Consider the following 19417-nt stretch of genomic DNA (forward strand, 5'->3'; position numbering starts at 1 on the left):
GAATTATAACATTCAAAAACCAGTCGGAGAACACTTCAATCTCTCTGGTCACTCAATTACAGACCTAAAAGTCGCAATTCTTCAACAAAAAAACCTTCAAAACCAGACTCTAACGAGAGACTGCTGAATTGGAACTAATTTGCAAACTGGACACCATTAACTTAGGCTTGAATAAAGACTGGGAGTGGATGTGTCATTACACAAAGTAAAACTATTTCCCCATGTTTATTTCTGCCCCCTACCATTCCTCTCACGTTCTTGTCAACTGCTGGAAATGGCCCATCTTGATTATCACTACAAAAGGGTTTTATTCCCTCTCCTGCTGGTAATAGCTCACCTTACCTGATCACTCTCATTACAGTGTGTATGGTAACACCCATTGTTTCATGTTCTCTGTGTATATAAATCTCCCCACTGTATTTTCCACTGCATGCATCCGATGAAGTGAGCTGTAGCTCACGAAAGCTTATGCTCAGATAAATTGGTTAGTCTCTAAGGTGCCACAAGTACTCCTGTTCTTTTTGACTATTTAACTATGTAAATAATATTTTCTTGAAGAATCATGCAGTGTTCCTTATATAATCCCTCCCCCCAACAGAACATTGATGGCCATGAGATGGTATCCTCAAATGGGGACCAAAGCTGAATCAAACAATTTGAGCAACCCAAGAAGCCCAAAATCCCATCTATTTCTTGGCATTTATTTCTTTAACAGAGCTGGTAGTGTACCTTAAGGAGCTTTGCTCAGACATACACATTAAGCCCAAGTTCAGGGGCAGCTATTTTTCCCTCCTTGGTGAAATCGTCTATGGGGAGGCCTTTAATTTTCTTTAACCAGGCCTTCCTGCACTCTTTTTGCTGGTCTGCTATATATTTTGTTCGGTGAGCTTGATACTCAACAGCTGTAGCTTCTTCATACATTTTCATCTGCTTCACTGTCAGAAGCCTGAACCCAGTATTCATCCGGTAAGGATTTGTGGTTTGTAAGAAGAAGGGACTTTCTCTCCGGATCCCTGCTTCAATTTTAGTTTGTGCGATCATCATGCGTGTTGATTGGATGGATTCAGATGAGCTTGTGAAGTGGCCAATCAACTGAGCCCCACCCTCAGATCGGGAAGTGGCTCTGCCATGGCCAGTATGAACCTTCTTCTCTTCTGGCAAGCTGCAGCATGACTTGGAGCGTACAATCACGGGAGCAGGAATGAAAGAGTGGACTGCGGACCCATGCAAAGAGTTCTTCAAGTTGAGCTGCAATCTTTTGGTTTCAAAGGGTGTGGAAATTCTTTTCATAATCAGAGAGCCACTGGCAGATTTAATGTGTCTGAGTTGGGTTGACTGATCCTTTTTCTCTTGCTTAGGGATTTTGTATGTCTTCTCTTTAGGGCGTTCCTGGAGGAGCAGCGAAGGTCCCCAGACATCCCTGATTTTTGTATGGTGCATCATATTGGAGCTGACTTGGTCCTGCTTGTAGGCGTGCTGCAGCGTGCTGACAGTCAGGAGGATCTGGTCAGGAGAAATGGGACAATGCGGGCCTCGTTTCTTTATACGCTGTAAAGAGGCCTTAGCGTTTTCAGCAAGTGAAGATGCATGGACTGGAGAGTCGTAGCCAGATTCACTATCTATTTCCAAAAATAAACATGAAGAAAAGAAAAAATTATCTAACTATATATATCTGTATATATGGAAGTGATTTTACAGTGAGGCTGCTGGTGGTGGTGGTAGCCTGTTTGATCCTTCTTCGAGAGATGGAGTCCCCAAAGGGGGCTGATGATGGGCACTAAAGGGAAAGTCCTGGTGACTGAGTTTCCATGTTTACCCACAGAACAAGCACAGCATGAGGAGCAGCAGAACAAGCTTCCCCAACGCTGTCCGGTCTGATGTGTGTCCATCCTGAGGGTAGCAGAGGACCCTCTTTATGGGTTCAGTCACCATCATTCTTTGACCTGACTGCCAACAGTGGTGACAATTCGATGTTAGTTATCTATAGCGTGCCAGTTGCAATAGTCTGTAGATGCTAAATTTATGACAGTGGGTGGACAATTGTTTGTGGGTACTCTGACACCTGTCCTGGTTTCCTTGAAGTCATGGTTTCTAATGGGAGTAGAATTGGGTCTCATGACAGGGATACCAGGAAGTGAACTCAAAATGCTAAGTCAGTTTCCAACATAAGCCGCTGAACAACAATCAGATGGTAACAACTTTTGGCCATTATATATCTGCAATAAGTTAGAATTGGAAAGCTCAAGGTGAACAAGGCATGGAGCTTCTGATGTCTGAACATTTTGGAGAGTGGTCTCTGTTGTGTGATGGGCACTTGAAGTGGGCCAATCACCATCTTTCATCATCATTCCAAGATTATCTGATTATGCCCAAAGTTAAGAAATGCTAGGGATTTTTAAAATGAGAAATATAGCAATATAGAGCACACAGCATTAGGGACTCTGTTCTTGCCAGGTATAGGTAAATGTTGAGCATTAACATGTAAGTAATCTGCAGGTAGAGATGGGCCTGATGCAAACCCCAGATCCAAACACCTCTGAATAGTAGGGATCAGATCCTCAGCTAGCGTAAAGTGGTGTCACTCCGTTGACTTCAGTGGAGCTGTGCCAGTTTACACCAGCTGAAGATCTTGTCCTGGAGAAGTTTGAAATCCAAATCCAGACATGGATTCAAATCTTCCTGTTAATTTTTAATAAATAGAAGTGGGATTTATTTTCGTGACTTTTCTGTAGTTTTTACATTGCTGGCTCTAGATCTTTTGCGTCTTGTTCAGGTTTTCCTATTTACTAACCCTTTCTCTGTGCCCATTTCACATGCTTTAACCTATTGCTAGTATTGTCTTTTCGCCCTCTCCTTACCCCACTTCATCCTAACCTACCTTTCTCTGTATTTCCATAGTCTAGGTAGCTTACCAACATGTCCACTGCTTCTCTTTTCTGTCCTCAGACTCTTTGGGATTCAGTTATAATCCCCAACCAGTTCTGAATTTAAAACTCATCTGCCAGTACATAACATGCCATTGGCTTCTCTAATTTACTGTGTTAGCCAACGAAGCACTCATTGGAGTGGGAATAGTCACTGTAAGGTTTCTCTTTATCACAGCTCATTCCTCCAGTGAGAAAACCATTAAGAGCCATATTCTGCTCTCAGCTACAGCTGCCATTGAGAACAGAATTTGATCCAATACATTGCATAGGAAATATGGAGCCTATGGGAACATCATGAAGGGCTGTATCCAGCCTAGATCTATTCTAAAAAATAAAGCCCCAACCAACACTCGGGTCTGCCCAGACAAAATTAAAATACACTAATACAAACAATACAACAGAGAAGAAAAATGATTTCCATCAGATCACCAAGGAGCACACCTGTGATCTCTGGATTATTTTGTCAAATTTCAACGTCAACCACCTTGCTGGCTGCCTCAGCCATGTTGGAACAAAATGTATTTACAAAGTGATTTCTTGAGCAAACTAATATTGGCATTTAAATAGTAGCTAACCATTTCTTCTGAGAGCTTGTGTGTGGAAACCCTCTCCTTCCCTCCCCAGAGAAAGTTACTTTAAGTAGATCAAAGTGTCTTTGAAATGTAAAAGGAAATATAAAGTGTAGCAATAATTGCATAGAGGAAGAAATGGGACCAAATATTACAGAACTTTTCTAGGCTTCAGTTAGAAGAGATCACTTGTCTTCAATGTCTGTTCATCTGCCTGACCTAAAACAGTCTCATAATCATTGCAGGCCCCAAAGAGATCCACTTACCCAGTGCAGACTCTAGATCAAACTTCTCATTTACTGCAGGCCTCTTACCCAGAGCATATTACCCCTTACCATATAATCTGTCTATCTATAATATGTCTAATGCAACCATCATGATAGCGTCTAGCCATCAAGATCTCTTACCGGATTCAGACAAGCTTTGTGGTGTTACTGCACCATATGTTTGACCTGAGTCCTCTGAATCACTGCTATAGACCTGTCGTCTCCCAGGAAGAGAGAATCTTTTCTTCTGGTCCGGCTTTATATCAAGGCAACCCATGCTCCTTTGCAAAGTCTGACTTGGCCAGGGAGCAGGTGCCTTCACAAATTCATAACGGAGACCTGCAAGAGAGGGAAGCGGATTAATCCTGTAGCATTAAGATTTTAAAGCTAATTGTCTTTTATCTATGAAGGTCGTCATTATGTATTTTTTGAGTCTTCTGGCTTTCGGTTACTATTTTGTTTCTAGTTCCAACTTCTAAAGTTAGTGAGCCATGGTTGACTGAAAAATATCTAGAAATGTTTGAGAAGCTAAAAGCATCAGAGAAGCTTGGAAGATAACGAGAGCTCCATGCCTCTTTGCTGGGACAGATTCAAATCTGGGTTATGCTGGTGTAAATCCATAGATTCTACAATCACTGACTCTGAGGATTTACACTGGTTGTAACAGAGGTTGGAATCTGGTTCATTCCCTCTCTATTGCTTGTCTCCTTGTAACACATGGGTCTTCAGACAGGTGAATGGCTGTGTTGGGTGTTAATGCCACATGACTGTTTTAACAATCCTAAGTAGCTGAGATGGCCCTGCATTTATGACATTAAGACATTTAATGGTCTTGCACTAAAGGACTAAAATGGAATCTAAGCTGTGAATTTCTTCACAATGTTTTTGTTCTAATGACTATTTTAGGACTCAAAGACACAAACTTCGCAGTGTCTCAGACATGCTGCTCTGTGATATAGAGCACAAGCTCAGAGTTGCAGGTTTCTGCATCACAATTTGGATTCAGTAGCCACCCACAGGGTATGTCTACACTACGAAATTAGGTCGAATTTATAGAAGTCGGTTTTTTAGAAATCGGTTTTATATAATTCGAGTGTGTGTGTCCCCACAGAAAATGCTCTAAGTGCATTAAGTGCATTAACTCGGCGGAGTGCTTCCACAGTACCGAGGCTAGAGTCGACTTCTGGAGTATTGCACTGTGGGTAGCTATCCCACTGTTCCCGCAGTCTCCGCTGCCCATTGGAATTCCAGGTTGAAATCCCAATGCCTGATGGGGCTAAAACATTGTCGCAGGTGGTTCTGGGTACATATCGTCAGGCCCCCATTCCGTCCCTCTCTCCCTCCGTGAAAGCAAGGGCAGACAATCGTTTTGTGCCTTTTTTCCTGAGTTACCTGTGCAGACACCATACCACGGCAAGCATGGAGCCCGCTCAGGTAACCGTCACCGTATGTCTCCTGGGTGCTGGCAGACGTGGTACTGCATTGCTATACAGCAGTATCAACCCATTGCCTTGTGGCAGCAGATGGTACAGTACGACTGGTAGCCGTCATCGTCATGTCCAAGGTGCTCCTGGCCACGTCGGCCAGGAGTGCCTGGGCAGACATGGGTGCAGGGACTAAATCTGGAGTGACTTGACCAGGTCATTCTCTTTAGTCCTGTAGTCAGTCCTGTTGAACCATCTTATGGTGAGTAGGCAGGCGATACGGATTGCTAGCAGTCCTACTGTACCATCTTCTGCCAGGCAGGCAAGAGATGAGGATGGCTAGCAGTCCTACTGCACCGTCTTCTGCCGAGCAGCCATGAGATGTGGATGGCATGCAGTCCTTCTGCACCGTCTGCTGCCAGCCAAAGATCATAGAATCATAGAATATAAGGGTTGGAAGGGACACCAGAAGGTCATCTAGTCCAACCCCTGCTCGAAGCAGGAAAAGATAGATGGAGTGGATCAAAGCAAGAAATAGACCAGATTTGTTTTGTACTCATTTGCTTCTCCCCCTCCCCCGTCTAGGGGACTCATTCCTCTAGGTCACACTGCAGTCACTCACAGAGAAGGTGCAGCAAGGTAAATCTAGCCATGTATCAATCAGAGGCCAGACCAACCTCCTTGTTCCAATAAGAACAATTACTTAGGTGCACCATTTCTTATTGGAACCCTCCGTGAAGTCCTGCCTGAAATACTCATTGATGTAAAGCCACCCCCTTTGTTGATTTTAATTCCCTGTAAGCCAACCCTGTAAGCCATGTCATCAGTCGCCCCTCCCTCCGTCAGAGCAACGGCAGACAATCGTTCCGCGCCTTTTTTCTGTGCAGACGCCATACCAAGGCAAGCATGGAAGCTGCTCAGCTCACTTTGGCAATTAGGAGCACATTAAACACCACATGCATTATCCAGCAGTATATGCAGCACCAGAACCTGGCAGAGCGATATTGGGAGAGGAGGCAACGTCAGTGCGGTCACATGAGTGATCAGGACATGGACACAGATTTCTCTGAAAGCATGGGCCCTGCCAATGCATGCATCATGGTGCTAATGGGGCAGGTTCATGCTGTGGAACGCCGATTCTGGGCTCAGGAAACAAGCACAGACTGGTGGGACCTCATAGTGTTGCAGGTCTGGGACGATTCCCAGTGGCTGCGAAACTTTCGCATGCGTAAGGACACTTTCATGGAACTTTGTGACTTGCTTTCCCCTGCCCTAAAGCGCATGAATACCAAGATGAGAGCAGCCCTCACAGTTGAGAAGCGAGTGGCAATAGCCCTGTGGAAGCTTGCAACGCCAGACAGCTACCGGTCAGTTGGGAATCAGTTTGGAGTGGGCAAATCTACTGTGGGGGCTGCTGTGATGCAAGTAGCCCACGCAATCAAAGATCTGCTGATATCAAGGGTAGTGACCCTGGGAAATGTGCAGGTCATAGTGGATGGCTTTGCTGCAATGGGATTCCCTAACTGTGGTGGGGCCATAGACGGAACCCATATCCCTATCTTGGCACCGGAGCACCAAGCCGCCGAGTACATAAACCGCAAGGGGTACTTTTCAATAGTGCTGCAAGCTCTGGTGGATCACAAGGGACGTTTCACCAACATCAAACATGGGATGGCCAGGAAAGGTACATGACGCTCGCATCTTCAGGAACTCTGGTCTGTTTCAAAAGTTGCAGGAAGGGACTTTATTTCCAGACCAGAAAATAACTGTTGGGGATGTTGAAATGCCTATAGTTATCCTTGGGGACCCAGCCTACCCCTTAATGCCATGGCTCATGAAGCCGTACACAGGCAGCCTGGACTGTAGTCAGGAACTGTTCAACTACAGGCTGAGCAAGTGCAGAATGGTGGTAGAATGTGCATTTGGACATTTAAAGGCGCGCTGGCGCAGTTTACTGACTCGCTTAGACCTCAGCGAAACCAATATTCCCACTGTTATTACTTTTTGCTGTGCGCTCCACAATATCTGTGAGAGTAAGGGGGAGACGTTTATGGCGGGGTGGGAGGTTGAGGCAAATCGCCTGGCTGCTGGTTACGCGCAGCCAGACACCAGGGCGGTTAGAAGAGCACAGGAGGGCGCGGTATGCATCAGAGAAGCTTTGAAAACCAGTTTCATGACTGGCCAGGCTACGGTGTGAAAGTTCTGTTGTTTCTCCTTGATAAAACCCCCCGCCCCTTGGTTCACTCTACTTCCCTGCAAGCTAACCACTCTCCCCTCCTCCCTTTAATCATTGCTTGCAGAGGCAATAAAGTCATTTTTGCTTCACATTCATGCATTCTTTATTCATTCATCACACAAATAGGGGGATGACTACCAAGGTAGCCCAGGAGGGGTGGTGGAGGAGGGAAGGAAAATGCCACACAGCACTTTAAAAGTTTACAACTTTAAAATTTATTGAATGCCAGCCTTCTGTTTTTTGGGCAATCCTCTGTGGTGGAGTGGCTGGTTGGCCGGAGGCCCCCCCGCCGTGTTCTTGGGCATCTGGGTGTGGAGGCTATGGAACTTGGGGAGGAGGGCGGTTGGTTACACAGGGGCTGTAGTGGCAGTCTGTGCTCCAGCTGCCTTTGCTGCAGCTCAACCATACACTGGAGCATACTGGTTTGGTCCTCCAGCAGCCTCAGCATTGAATCCTGCCTCCTCTCATCACGCTGTCGCCACATTTGAGCTTCAGCCCTCTCTTCAGCCCGCCACTTACTCTCTTCAGCCCGCCACCTCTCCTCCTGGTCATTTTGTGCTTTCCTGCACTCTGACATTATTTGCCTCCACACATTCGTCTGTGCTCTGTCAGTGCGGGAGGACAGCATGAGCTCAGAGAACATTTCATCACAAGTGCGTTTTTTTTTTTGTTTCTAATCTTCACTAGCCTCTGGGAAGGAGAAGATCCTGTGATCATTTAAACACATGCAGCTGGTGGAGAAAAAAAAAGGGACAGCGGTATTTAAAAAGACACATTTTATAAATCAGTGGCTACACTCTTTCAGAGTAAACCTTGCTGTTAACATTACATACATAGCACATGTGCTTTCGTTACAAGGTCGCATTTTGCCTCCCCCCACTGCGTGGCTACCCCCTCAACCCTCTCCCCTCCCCGTGGCTAACAGCGGGGAACGTTTCTGTTCAGCCACAGGCAAACAGCCCAGCAGGAACGGGCACCTCTGAGTGTCCCCTGAAGAAAAGCACCCTATTTCAACCAGGTGACCATGAATGATATCTCACTCTCCTGAGGATAACAAAGAGAGACAAAGAACGGATGTTGTTTGAACGCCAGCAAACATACACTGCAATGCTTTGTTGTACAATGATTCCCCAGTACGTGTTACTGGCCTGGAGTGGTAAAGTGTCCTAGCATGGAGGACGCAACAAGGCTGCCCTCCCCAGAAACCTTTTGCAAAGGCTTTGGGAGTACATCCAGAAGAGCCACAAATGCCAGGGCAAATTAATCCTTTCACATGCTTGCTTTTAAACCATGTATAGTATTTTAAAAGGTACACTCACCGGAGGTCCCTTCTCCGCCTGCCGGGTCCAGGAGGCAGCCTTGGGTGGGTTCGGGGGGTACTGGCTCCAGGTCCATGGTGAGAAACAGTTCCTGGCTGTCGGGAAAACCGGTTTCTCCGCTTGCTTGCTGTGAGCTATCTACAACCTCATCATCATCATCATCATCTTCTTCGTCCCCAAAACCTGCTTCCGTGTTGCCTCCATCTCCATTGAAGGAGTCAAACAACACGGCTGGGGTAGTGGTGGCTGAACCCCCTAAAATGGCATGCAGCTCATCATAGAAGCGGCATGTTTGGGGCTCTGACCCGGACCAGCCGTTCGCCTCTCTGGTTTTCTGGTAGGCTTGCCTCAGCTCCTTAAGTTTCATGCAGCACTACTTCGGGTCCCTGTTATGGCCTCTGTCCTTCATGCCCTGGGAGATTTTGACAAAGGTTTTGGCATTTCGAAAACTGGACCGGAGTTCTGATAGCACGGATTCCTCTCCCCATATAGCGATCGGATCCCACACCTCCCGTTCAGTCCATGCTGGAGCTCTTTTGTGATTCTGGGATTCCATCATGGTCACCTCTGCTGATGAGCTCTGCATGGTCACCTGCAGCTTGCCACGCTGGCCAAACAGGAAATGAGATTCAAAAGTTCGCGGTTCTTTTCCTGTCTACCTGGCCAGTGCATCTGAGTTGAGAGTGCTGTCCAGAGCGGTCACAATGGAGTACTCTGGGATAGCTCCCGGAGGCCAATACCGTCGAATTGTGTCCACAGTACCCCAAATTCGACCCGGCAAGGCCGATTTAAGTGCTAATCCACTTGTCAGGGGTGGAGTAAGGAAATCTATTTTAAGAGCCCTTTAAGTCGAAATAAAGGGCTTCATCGTGTGGACGGGTGCAGGTTTACATCGATTTAACGCTGCTAAATTCAACCTAAAGTCCTAGTGTAGACCAGGGCATAGACTCAGACTGCATCGGAATGTTACAGTTTGAAGAGTGCAAACCTGTTGGATTTAATCTTCATCTTGGTTGTGAAGTCTAATCACAGATGCTGCTTAGACTTATACTGTGGGGGGGAATTTTAAAATAAGTAATAATTTGTGCACCACTCAGCAGGTACTTAAGCATATGCCTAACTTTAAGCACATGAGTAATCCCACTGACTTCAGTGAGAGTACTCACATACTTAAAATTAGACACTTGAATAGCTTTCAGAGGAACAGCCGTGTTAGTCTGTATATAGCTTGCTGAATTAAGGCCTCAATTTTCTGTTGCACCCTGCTTCTCACAGGATCCTAAAGGGCCTTACAAAATATATACATCGCTAAAATGCAGCAGCCGTCGAGCACACATCCCTGGACAATGGTGGGGGATTGGGCTAGGACAGTGGGTACCTGAAAATATTTCCTAACTCATTTTCTAAACTGACTAGATTTCAGGTTGGGGCTGCCCCTTTAACACAGTGCACTGCAAGAGATGTATACAGTACCTAACGGTGTCCCGCAATCCCTTGTTGACCGACGGCGAATCAAGTATGCCAACATTATCTGGTCTTCATCTGGTTTCTCCTCGGAATAAAGTGTCTTCCTGTGGCTGGCAACATCATGTTTCACGTGCCGAGAGTGAACATATGGATAGGGCAGCATTCTGACCCTGATTTCATTGTGCTTTTCCTTAGCCTTTGTTACTTCCTCTCTGTCGGCCTGTAGCGTGTAGTCCCACTCTACATCCTCAAATTGGAACATCAATATGCTGCTCAGAGCATTGATCACCATCCTAGGAAGGGAAGAGGAACAGTGCTAAGAAACACACCTTGTAATAATGGTGTAGCAGTTACCTGTTGTGCCAGATTGCTTGCGTGCACTGGTGCAGATGCTGAGGTGCATAACTAGAATTGAAGTTGCAATTGTTTGGTTGGGGAAAAGAAAATGAGCAGTGTTTAGATTGTTGCCAGCCCTGATGATCGTCTGATCATTGCCAGCTTGTTCCAATTAATGTAAACTGAATGTAAAGAACACTGTTGAGTTCATGCATTGCTAGATACAACTGGGAATACTGGGATGAAATCAGTGATGAGCTGCCAAAATGTTAACAACTGGTTCCCTATAAAAAGTTCTGATTTAAGGGATGTGCCTCTGTCCTGCCCCCTTTCACCCCCCCCCGGCTCCATTCTGCCCCCCAGGCTCTGTCCTGCCCCCCTGCCCTCCCCAGGCCCATTCTCCATCCCAGGTGCCTGCTGGTGGTGCAGGAGTCCTGTAGCCCTTGCACCAGTGAGGTCGCTCCCAGCATGGGGGGTGGGGGCTCCCTGCAGGCAAAGGCTGCCATCTGCCAGACTCCCCACCGTGGGATGTGAGCGTCCCTGAGTGGCAGAGGCCGGACAGCCCCACAGTGCAGGAGTGGGAGAGACTGTGGGGGGGGCTTGCCCCAGCATGCCCAAGGCAGACCCCAGCCATGGCACCAGCTGCCCTTGCCCAGCTCCTGGGGCAGAGGAGGCTGCTGCTGCCAGGGGCCTGACTCCGCGGCGCTACGCGGCGCCCAGTCACATGATGCCTGATCTCCCTGCCCAGCGCAGCCGGTCGCACTTCCTGGGCCGGGCAGGAAGCAGCATGGAGCTCAGGCTGCTGAGCGAGGCAGCATCGGATTGGCCTCTGCGCGCGGGGCCCCAGAGCGGCTGCCCGGATGGCTGCGCAGCGCAGGCACCAGCCGCAGCGCGGCCCCTGCCCCAAGACAGGATGCGGGGCCCTGCAGCCCTTCCCTAGCCTCGCGCCCCCCAAACGGTGCTGCTCCATGCACCCCCCTCTAGCACCGAGCCTCTTCTCCATCCAGGGCTGGCTCTAGGATTTTTGCCGCCGCAAGCAAAAAAATTTTTGGCCGCCGCCCGCTTTTTTTCATGACCTCCCTGCCCCTGGCTCCGCCCCTTCCCCAAATCCCCAGCCCCACCTCCTCCCCCGGGCATGCTGCATCCCCCCCCACCCCCCGTTGCTTCCTGCGGCTTCCCTCTCAACCTCCCGCCCTTGCTCACCTCCACTCTGCCTGCTCCCCTGAACACACCGCCTCCCCCCCCTCAGGCGAGGGAGAGGCAGGAAGTAACTGGGCGGGGGGTTAGAGGAACCACTCTCTGCCCCAGCTCACCACCGCTCCACCGCTGCCGCCTCCCCGGAGCGCACCACCGCTCGGCTTCTCCCTCCCTCCCAGGCTTGCCGCTCAAAACAGCTGTTTGGCGCGCAGCAAGCCTGGAAGGGAGGGGGCGAGGAGAGGCGGAGCGGTGGCAGCGCACTCAGGGGAGCAGGCGGAGGTGAGCTGGGGCGGCGAGGGCACATTTCTAGGGGCGGCATGGCCAGCGCCGGAATGCCACCCCTAGAAATGTGCCACCCCAAGCACCTTCTTGTTGGTGCCTAGAGCCGGCCCTGTCTCCAACAGCCCCCTTCTATAACTCTGAGCCCTACACCATGCACCCTCCCTAGTTCCGCGAGTCGGGGCCCCCTTGGCCTGGGGGGCTGCCCTAGCCGAACCCCAGCCTAGCTGGGACTTTCTGGGGTGGCGACTGCCTACCCAGCCCCTCCCGTTCCCCATCCCCTGACCGCCCCCCCAGAACCTCCGCCCCCTCCAACCGCTCCCTGCTCCTTATCCAACCCCTCCTCCCAGCCCAGGCCCCTTACCATGCTGCTCAGGGCAGCGTGTATGGATGCCGCGCGGCCCGCTGGAGCTCGCAGCCCCACCCCCTTACCATGCCGCTCAAAGCGGCAGACACTGCAGAGCTGCCCAGGAGCGGTCCAGATCGCTGGCGCTGGCTCTGCATGCTGAGGCTCTGCGAGAGGGGGGAAGGCGGTGGAGGGGCTGGGGAGCCCTAACAACCAGTTCTAAAATGGCTTCTAAATTTAACAACCAGTTCGCGTGAACCAGTGTGAACCGGCTCCTGCTCACCACTGGATGAATTCATGAAAAGGAAAAATGTTCTGACTGTTAGGCTGTGAAATAGCTCCCAAGAGAAATGGTGGTTGTCCTGTTGTTAGGGACCCTTGAATCGGGGTGAAAACACACTGGGAACACACTGGAGGGAACAAGCCTACTCTTGTCTACAAGGATGGATGTGATGAGTAGGCCTTTTCAATCTCTTACATTTATGAAAATGCAGTAGAACACTGGTGTGTTAAGAGCACACGTGGGCCTGATCCTGAACCCACCCAAACTCTGAGGAAATTCAGATAGCAATCTTGATCCCACTTTATAGCTTTGCCCCATCTCTAAAATGGGCCTGAATCTAAACATCAGGATGAATATCCAATGTTTTGGGGAAGTTTGGATTGAAATCCAAACCAAAACACCACACCTACTTAATAGAATAACATATTGCAGTGATCCATAGTCAATAAATCAGCAGAATCCTCTAAAAAACCCCCACTTGTTAGGGCTGTAAAAAGGACATGATTTCTTGAGCAACACAGTCTGTTTAACTGGCTCAGAGTCTGAGTGCAACTGCTATTACCCACCTATTTTCTACAATGCAGAAGGACACCACAGGGTCACCTCTGCTATTGGCCCTCATCACCTTCAGGCAGGTCCCAGTCAGGAAGTTAAATATACGTATTTTTCCATCAGCGCAGCCACTGATGACTCGGAGATACAGAAACGCCAGATACAGGACTTCCCTGAAAACAAAACACCGGAGCATAAGCACATTCTTTATTCCTACATGAGAAGATTGAAGTAACAATGTTCTTTCTTGGATGGTGAGTGAAGCAGGTCCATCTCTGCCTACAGGGTAGATGAGAGAACTAGTCAGGTTTAAAAGAGGCTGGGGAGGATGAAAGTCACCCAGAAAATTCCTCCCTAATCATTGCTGCCTTTGGAATGGAGAGATGGCCAAAATTATGAAGTCCAGACAATTTGTTGGTCATGCTCAAAAGATGAACGAAGCAGTCATTCGTAGCAACCACTGTGTTTAAGACCAGTCGCGGCATATTAGCTTTGCCAGTAGGCATTTTCAATCACATCTCTTCCTTTAAATAACCACTGAAAGTAAATGCAAACAGTATGGTGATGTAGTCTTATCACAGCACAGTTAAAATCACAAAATGTCGATATGCAAAGGGAATGGTTTCCACAACAAAACTAATGTCTCCATGTTTCACATATGCACTATCTTCTGTTAGTCTTTTCTGCCAAAATAAGTAGCTTAACGTGCTGCTGAATATATATTAGAGGTTCCTGAAATTTTGATGCATCTGGATCCCATTTAATCTTAATGACAGGTTTCAGAGGAACAGCCGTGTTAGTCTGTATTCGCAAAAAGAAAAAGAGTACTTGTGGCACCTTAGAGACTAACCAATTTATTTGAGCATGAGCTTTCGTGAGCTGTCTCACGAAAGCTCATGCTCAAATAAATTGGTTAGTCTCTAAGGTGCCACAAGTACTCCTTTTCTTTTATTTAATCTTAAATCATCCCTGCTTCCATGTCAATAACAAAGAGAAGGGAATTATCTTGTTTTCCTGAACTCCTTGACTCACAGATCATTTGCCCCTGGACTGGGATAAGAGCCACCTCAAGTTTAGGTGGATTGAATCCTAGATGTTAGCATTCATCATGGCTGGGATCATTTGCATCTAAAGTCTTTACAGTTTACTTCCAGAAGGCATAAGATCTGAATTAGTTTTTCTGCCAAAGAATTGTGTTTTGTTTATTCTGTTTTTTCACCTGCACTCACGTCATACTAACTATAGGCAGGATTAGTATTGCCACCTATTTTTAAGTTTGCCTAACACTTCCTGTTATAAGACCCACTTTCCAATGGCCTTTAACTCTATCTAACCGTAACTGCGCTGAAATTTGCCATGTTGGGTGTCTGCCTCACGTTGGATGTTTTTGGGAAATTTCAGTCAAAATGATTTAGATGTTTCGATAACAAGGCAAAGGAAAAACACATTGTTTTTCTCCTTATTAAAAATGCTGTGACCTTTTATTGAACAACTCTTGTATCAACAGGCTTTGGAGCGAGACTTGAAATTTGGCAATATATGAGTATGTACTAAAATGCTGTATCATAATGCATACGCATAAGAGGACTGATTTAAGGTTGCACAGGCAACCTTCATTTTGGCATACCCTAATTTTGGAGGTTTTGCCTTTGCAACCTTAATAATGTTTCTTGAAGGTATATTATCATCATGGGTGAAATCCTGGCCATATTGGAAATCAATGGCAAAACACCCATTCTCTTCAGTAGGGCCAGGATTTCACCCCATGTATTTAGTCCATCAGTGCTTTTCTGTACACTTGAGGACCTCTTCATCACCATATATAATATCATACATAATAGTTTTCCCAAATGTCTAGCTTTATTGTGTCATGGGACAACATTGAATGCTGCTATTCCCTTGTGAAGGTACGAGTCATGCAAGATACACAGTCCTAGGACTTTAATTCCATCTGTTCTGCGGGGGATTCCTTACTCGGGAGTCACTGTTCCACTGAATAACAGTGAATTCCTGTAAAACAAAAACCCCGCTCCCTGCAGGACAGGGAAAATTTTAAAGTGTTAGGACTGTGAATTAACACATTCTATGTAGACATATTCCTAAGCAGGTAACAGAGTTCACTTTATTTATATTCAGAGCTATAGGAAACATGTAGATATTTGTTATCTGTGGATTCCAACATGTGAATGATACCTACTGTGGGTGCCTGAAAGCCATTAGACATCTCTTATGTTTTCCCACCATGCTCCATCCCAGGACAAATCCATCAGAGCTTCCTGTCACTAGATGCCATTGATCAAAGGCCAGGCATTTTACTGGGCCTTGGTGCCCTTCTAAGGTCTGAAACATGAAAGAGCCACGTGTCACATAGTGTAACATACTATAAGAATTCTGGGCATACACATAGCCCCAATCAATCTCATGTTACAATACTGCCCGCCTATGCTTTATAGTGGATTCTGTAAAGGATTACAATAAGCCTTTTGGTAATAGTTTTGATTCAGTAGTCACTGTAAGTAAAACATGCCAGGCTCACTCTTGGTGGCCAGACACTAATGTGAACTTATTCATTCATTGGCCAGAATCACTGTGTGTACTATGTGTAGGGCCATATGAAATTCACAACTACGAAAAACGTGTCACGGACCATGAAATCTGGTCTTCCCCTGTGAAATCTGGTATTTTGTGTGTTTTTAGCCTCCCTGTGAAATCTGTATAATATAGATCAGAGTTTCTCAGATTGGGGGTCCTGACCCAAAAGGGAGTTGCAGGGGGGGTCACAGGGTTATTTTAGGGAGGTTGCAGTATTGCCACCTTTACTTCTGTGCTGACTTCAGAGCTGGGTGGCCGGAGAGTGGTGGCTGTTGGCTGGGTGCCCAGCTCTGAAGGCAGAACCCCACCAGCAGCAGTGCAGAAGTAAGGGTGGCAACCCCATACCATACCATCCTTACTTCTGTGTGGCTGCTGGCGCTGCCCTCAGAGCTGGGTGCCCAGCCTGCAGCCACCGCTCTCCGGCCCCCCAGCTCTGAAGGCAGCACCACCGCCAGCAGCAGCGCAGAAGAAGGGGAAGCAGTACCGCAACCCCCCTCCACACACGCACACGCCCAGTAACCTCGCGATCCCCCCACTCCTTTTTGGGTCAGGACCCCTGACAGTTACAACACCATGAAATTTCAGATTTAAATAGCTGAAATCATGAAATGTATTATTTTTAAAATCGTATAACCATGAAATTGACCAAAATGGACCCTCAATTTGGTAGGGCCCTCACTATGTGCATGTTATTGCAGCTGAGAATTAAACTGAGACCTTTAGGGTCTGTTAAGTGAATAATCAACCAGGGAAGACAAAATGAAACTGCCCCTAACCAAGCTAATAGGAGCCGTATGTAAACTTGGGTCATCTAGAAATGGAATATCTTACCCTCGATAAACATCTGTACATGCAATTCCATCAGACTTTTTTCCATCAATAGAAACTGCTTTTCGCCTCTCAAAGAACAGGAGATACACTGGTATGACTGAAATCAAACTGGCTCTGATCTTTAAATTACAGTGCAGCTGTCTGGATATCCCTAATCTTTATAAACTGTTTTTGTTTCTGCTAGAAACAAATTTCATTTCTTAGTCTAACTATGCGTCATCCCCAGCCCTGAAATACAGCTATTATCCAAAAAATCCCTGCTTGTGAACGTTCACCCAAACAAAAGCTCAATCATATAAATATCTGCAAACAGCAAAAAATTAAAGACCAGATCAACTGTCAATTTTTAATTTGGTGAATTGTTTGCCAATAGGCTCTTACACAGGTCAGCCATCACTAATTCTGTTGATCATTGGTTACCAGTTTCATACTTTTTTCTTTCTTTCTTTTTAAAAAACTTTTGGTGTAAACAAAAAGCCATGACTAGCTGGGGTGAACAGATACGTAAAGGGTTTTTATAAAGAGGACAGTGATCAATTGTTCTCCATGTTCACCAAGGGAATCAGAGACTCATAGAGGTTAGAAGGGACCACAAGGCTCATCTAGTCTAACCCCCCAAGAGTTCAGCTGTCCAGATTGGCTTAGCTTGCAGCAAGGCAGATTTAGGTAATTAGGAAAAACTTTCTAACTAAGAATAGTTGAGCATTGGAACAGATTACCTGGGGAGGTTATGGCATCCCATCAATGGAGGATTTTAAGAACAGTCTAGATGAATATCCGTCAGGGATGGTTTAGGTAAACTTAATCCTGCCTCAGTGCAGGGGAATAGACTAGATGATCAGGTCCCTTCTCACCCTCCATTTCTATGATTCAGTGTGTAGTAGAGAAAGAGAGAGCCTAGTGTAAGATCTGAGACTGTGAATCAAAGTCAGGCCATGTATTAAAGCAGATGTTTGCAAGTTCACTGTCCAGTACATGAATTTGGCAAAGTTGTTGCTAGTGTACTAGGCTCTAGATATTTGCATATATATATTCCAGCTAGTACAGATACATCCCCATCTAGTTTAAGATGGTTTGACAAAACAATGAATAGGGATGTTTTGTTCAAGATATTGGGAACCAGGGGAGATAACAAACAGATGTCATGAAACACATAAGGTGGTGCGTCAGATGTTTTTTCCAGTTATTTGTCTCAGTCTATAAATGTCAGGGTACCTTGCCTTAATCCTTTGTCTAGCCAAGGGGGCAGCAGAGAGTCCTGCTTGCTGACTGAGCTGAGTCCACTGTAATGGGCCTGCATATGTTAGGGTACCCATAGACATAAATCCAGGGAGCTAGTCCTGTGCTTTGTTGACAGTAAACCTGGCTGAGCTCCTTCGCCACTGAACTGAGACAGTGGTCTTTCTAGGTAGTACTATCGAGGTCTGCTGGGCCAGCTAGCTGCGCAGAGCTGGGACCGCACACAGAGAGAAAACACCCAAATACGTTTCCAGAGCACGCTATGATTAGGAAGACACATACCTTGATCAACACGCACGTATCAGCGTGCCACACTTTCACCAACCCTTTTTCGCAACCGCTCACAATGTGGGTGTTGTTGATTTTAGCTGTCCAAATGGCATCTTTGTGTTTTAAAGTTTTAATGCATCGCCCGGTGTTTAAATCCCACACTGTTAGAAGTGGGAAGGAGAAACATAAATAATGTCCACATTTATTTGTCTGTATCGCTCTGCAAAATGCGAATACAAATTCTTATTTGAGTCCACAGTTGTACCTAAAGGCCTCAGCTGAGTTCAGAGCCCCCTTGTGCTAGGTGCTGCATGGAGACAAACCCTGCCCTGAAGCGTTCACAAACCAAATAGAGAAAGCAATGGAGTATCATTATAACCACAGTTGAGATCCTAAGGTCACCACAGGAAGTCTATAGCAGAGCTGAGGGCTGAATCCAGGTGTCTCAAGTCCCATTGCCATAACCATAATGCCATTCATATTGTATAAAACCACCCTAATAGGAGTTGCATGCGTGGCCATTGCTTGCAGAGCAAACTAAGCTCCATTGTGAGAGTTTGAAATCCACCCCCTGGTTTCTGCGCTGGTTGTCAGGGTCACACACTGTCTGTGCTATAAATATACATATTGGGCCACTTTCCCTGCTGGTCTAAGCCAATCCAAACCCCTTTGCTCTTACCACTGGGATTTGGAATGCGGCTGGCGGTGGCCCCCCATCAAAGCCTTGGGACTATTTCAGCAATTGCTTGCTCACCTTTGACCATGCAATCTCTTGCTCCTGACACAATCCTGTTTTTGTACACGTCCAGGCAAGTGATGGTCCCCGTGTGACCGTTAAGGATCTTCACACAAGCCCCAGTGAATATATTCCAGCATCTGCAAAGTAAAGACCAAGAAGGGGAGAATCCTGTGATTCATTAATTGTTAATTAATGACTTATTTGTTATTATTGCCAGCTAATGGGCCTGGTTCTCCTCGCACATACACTGGTGTAAGTCAGGAGTAATTCCACTGAGGTCAATGAAGTAACACTGAGAAAAGCCCGATGTAAGGGCAGTAGAATCAGTCCCTAATATTTAGATACCTGATCTTATATTTTGTTCTGGTGGCCCCATACATCTGGATTGCTTCTCTGGGTACCCAGCAATGGCTACCTCTGGCCTCCAAATGTAACAATCCTTCAAACAGCCCCATTTCCATCAAGCAGCTGCCAAGAAGACTTACAGCCGCTTCACTGAGAAAACCCAAACACATGGATATAGCAAAGACCATCCCATGCTGAAG

The 19417-nt window shown here is 46.8% G+C and overlaps 1 protein-coding gene across 3 annotated transcripts in view; it reads right to left on the minus strand.

The window, feature by feature from the left end:
- Positions 1–214: 214 nt before the first annotated feature.
- Positions 215–19417, minus strand: part of FBXW10B (F-box and WD repeat domain containing 10B) — a 36329-nt gene continuing 17126 nt past the window's right edge. The window contains exons 8-14 of one of the 3 annotated variants that reach the window (XM_048817557.2): positions 18888–19009; positions 18146–18294; positions 15399–15541; positions 13216–13374; positions 10215–10501; positions 3904–4101; positions 215–1619 (exon numbers count right to left, since the gene is read on the minus strand). In XM_048817557.2, coding sequence (XP_048673514.2) covers positions 745–1619; positions 3904–4101; positions 10215–10501; positions 13216–13374; positions 15399–15541; positions 18146–18294; positions 18888–19009 — 1933 coding nt within the window. In that variant the 3' untranslated portion in view covers positions 215–744. Of the gene's footprint in view, positions 1620–3903; positions 4102–7500; positions 8154–8741; positions 9349–10214; positions 10502–13215; positions 13375–15398; positions 15542–18145; positions 18295–18887; positions 19010–19417 lie in introns of those variants that run through there. The other 2 variants (XR_007352404.2, XR_012664927.1) reach the window with 2 other exon arrangements.

Source organism: Caretta caretta, chromosome 14 (genome assembly GCF_965140235.1).
Source record: "Caretta caretta isolate rCarCar2 chromosome 14, rCarCar1.hap1, whole genome shotgun sequence".
Classification (NCBI taxonomy): domain Eukaryota; kingdom Metazoa; phylum Chordata; order Testudines; family Cheloniidae; genus Caretta; species Caretta caretta.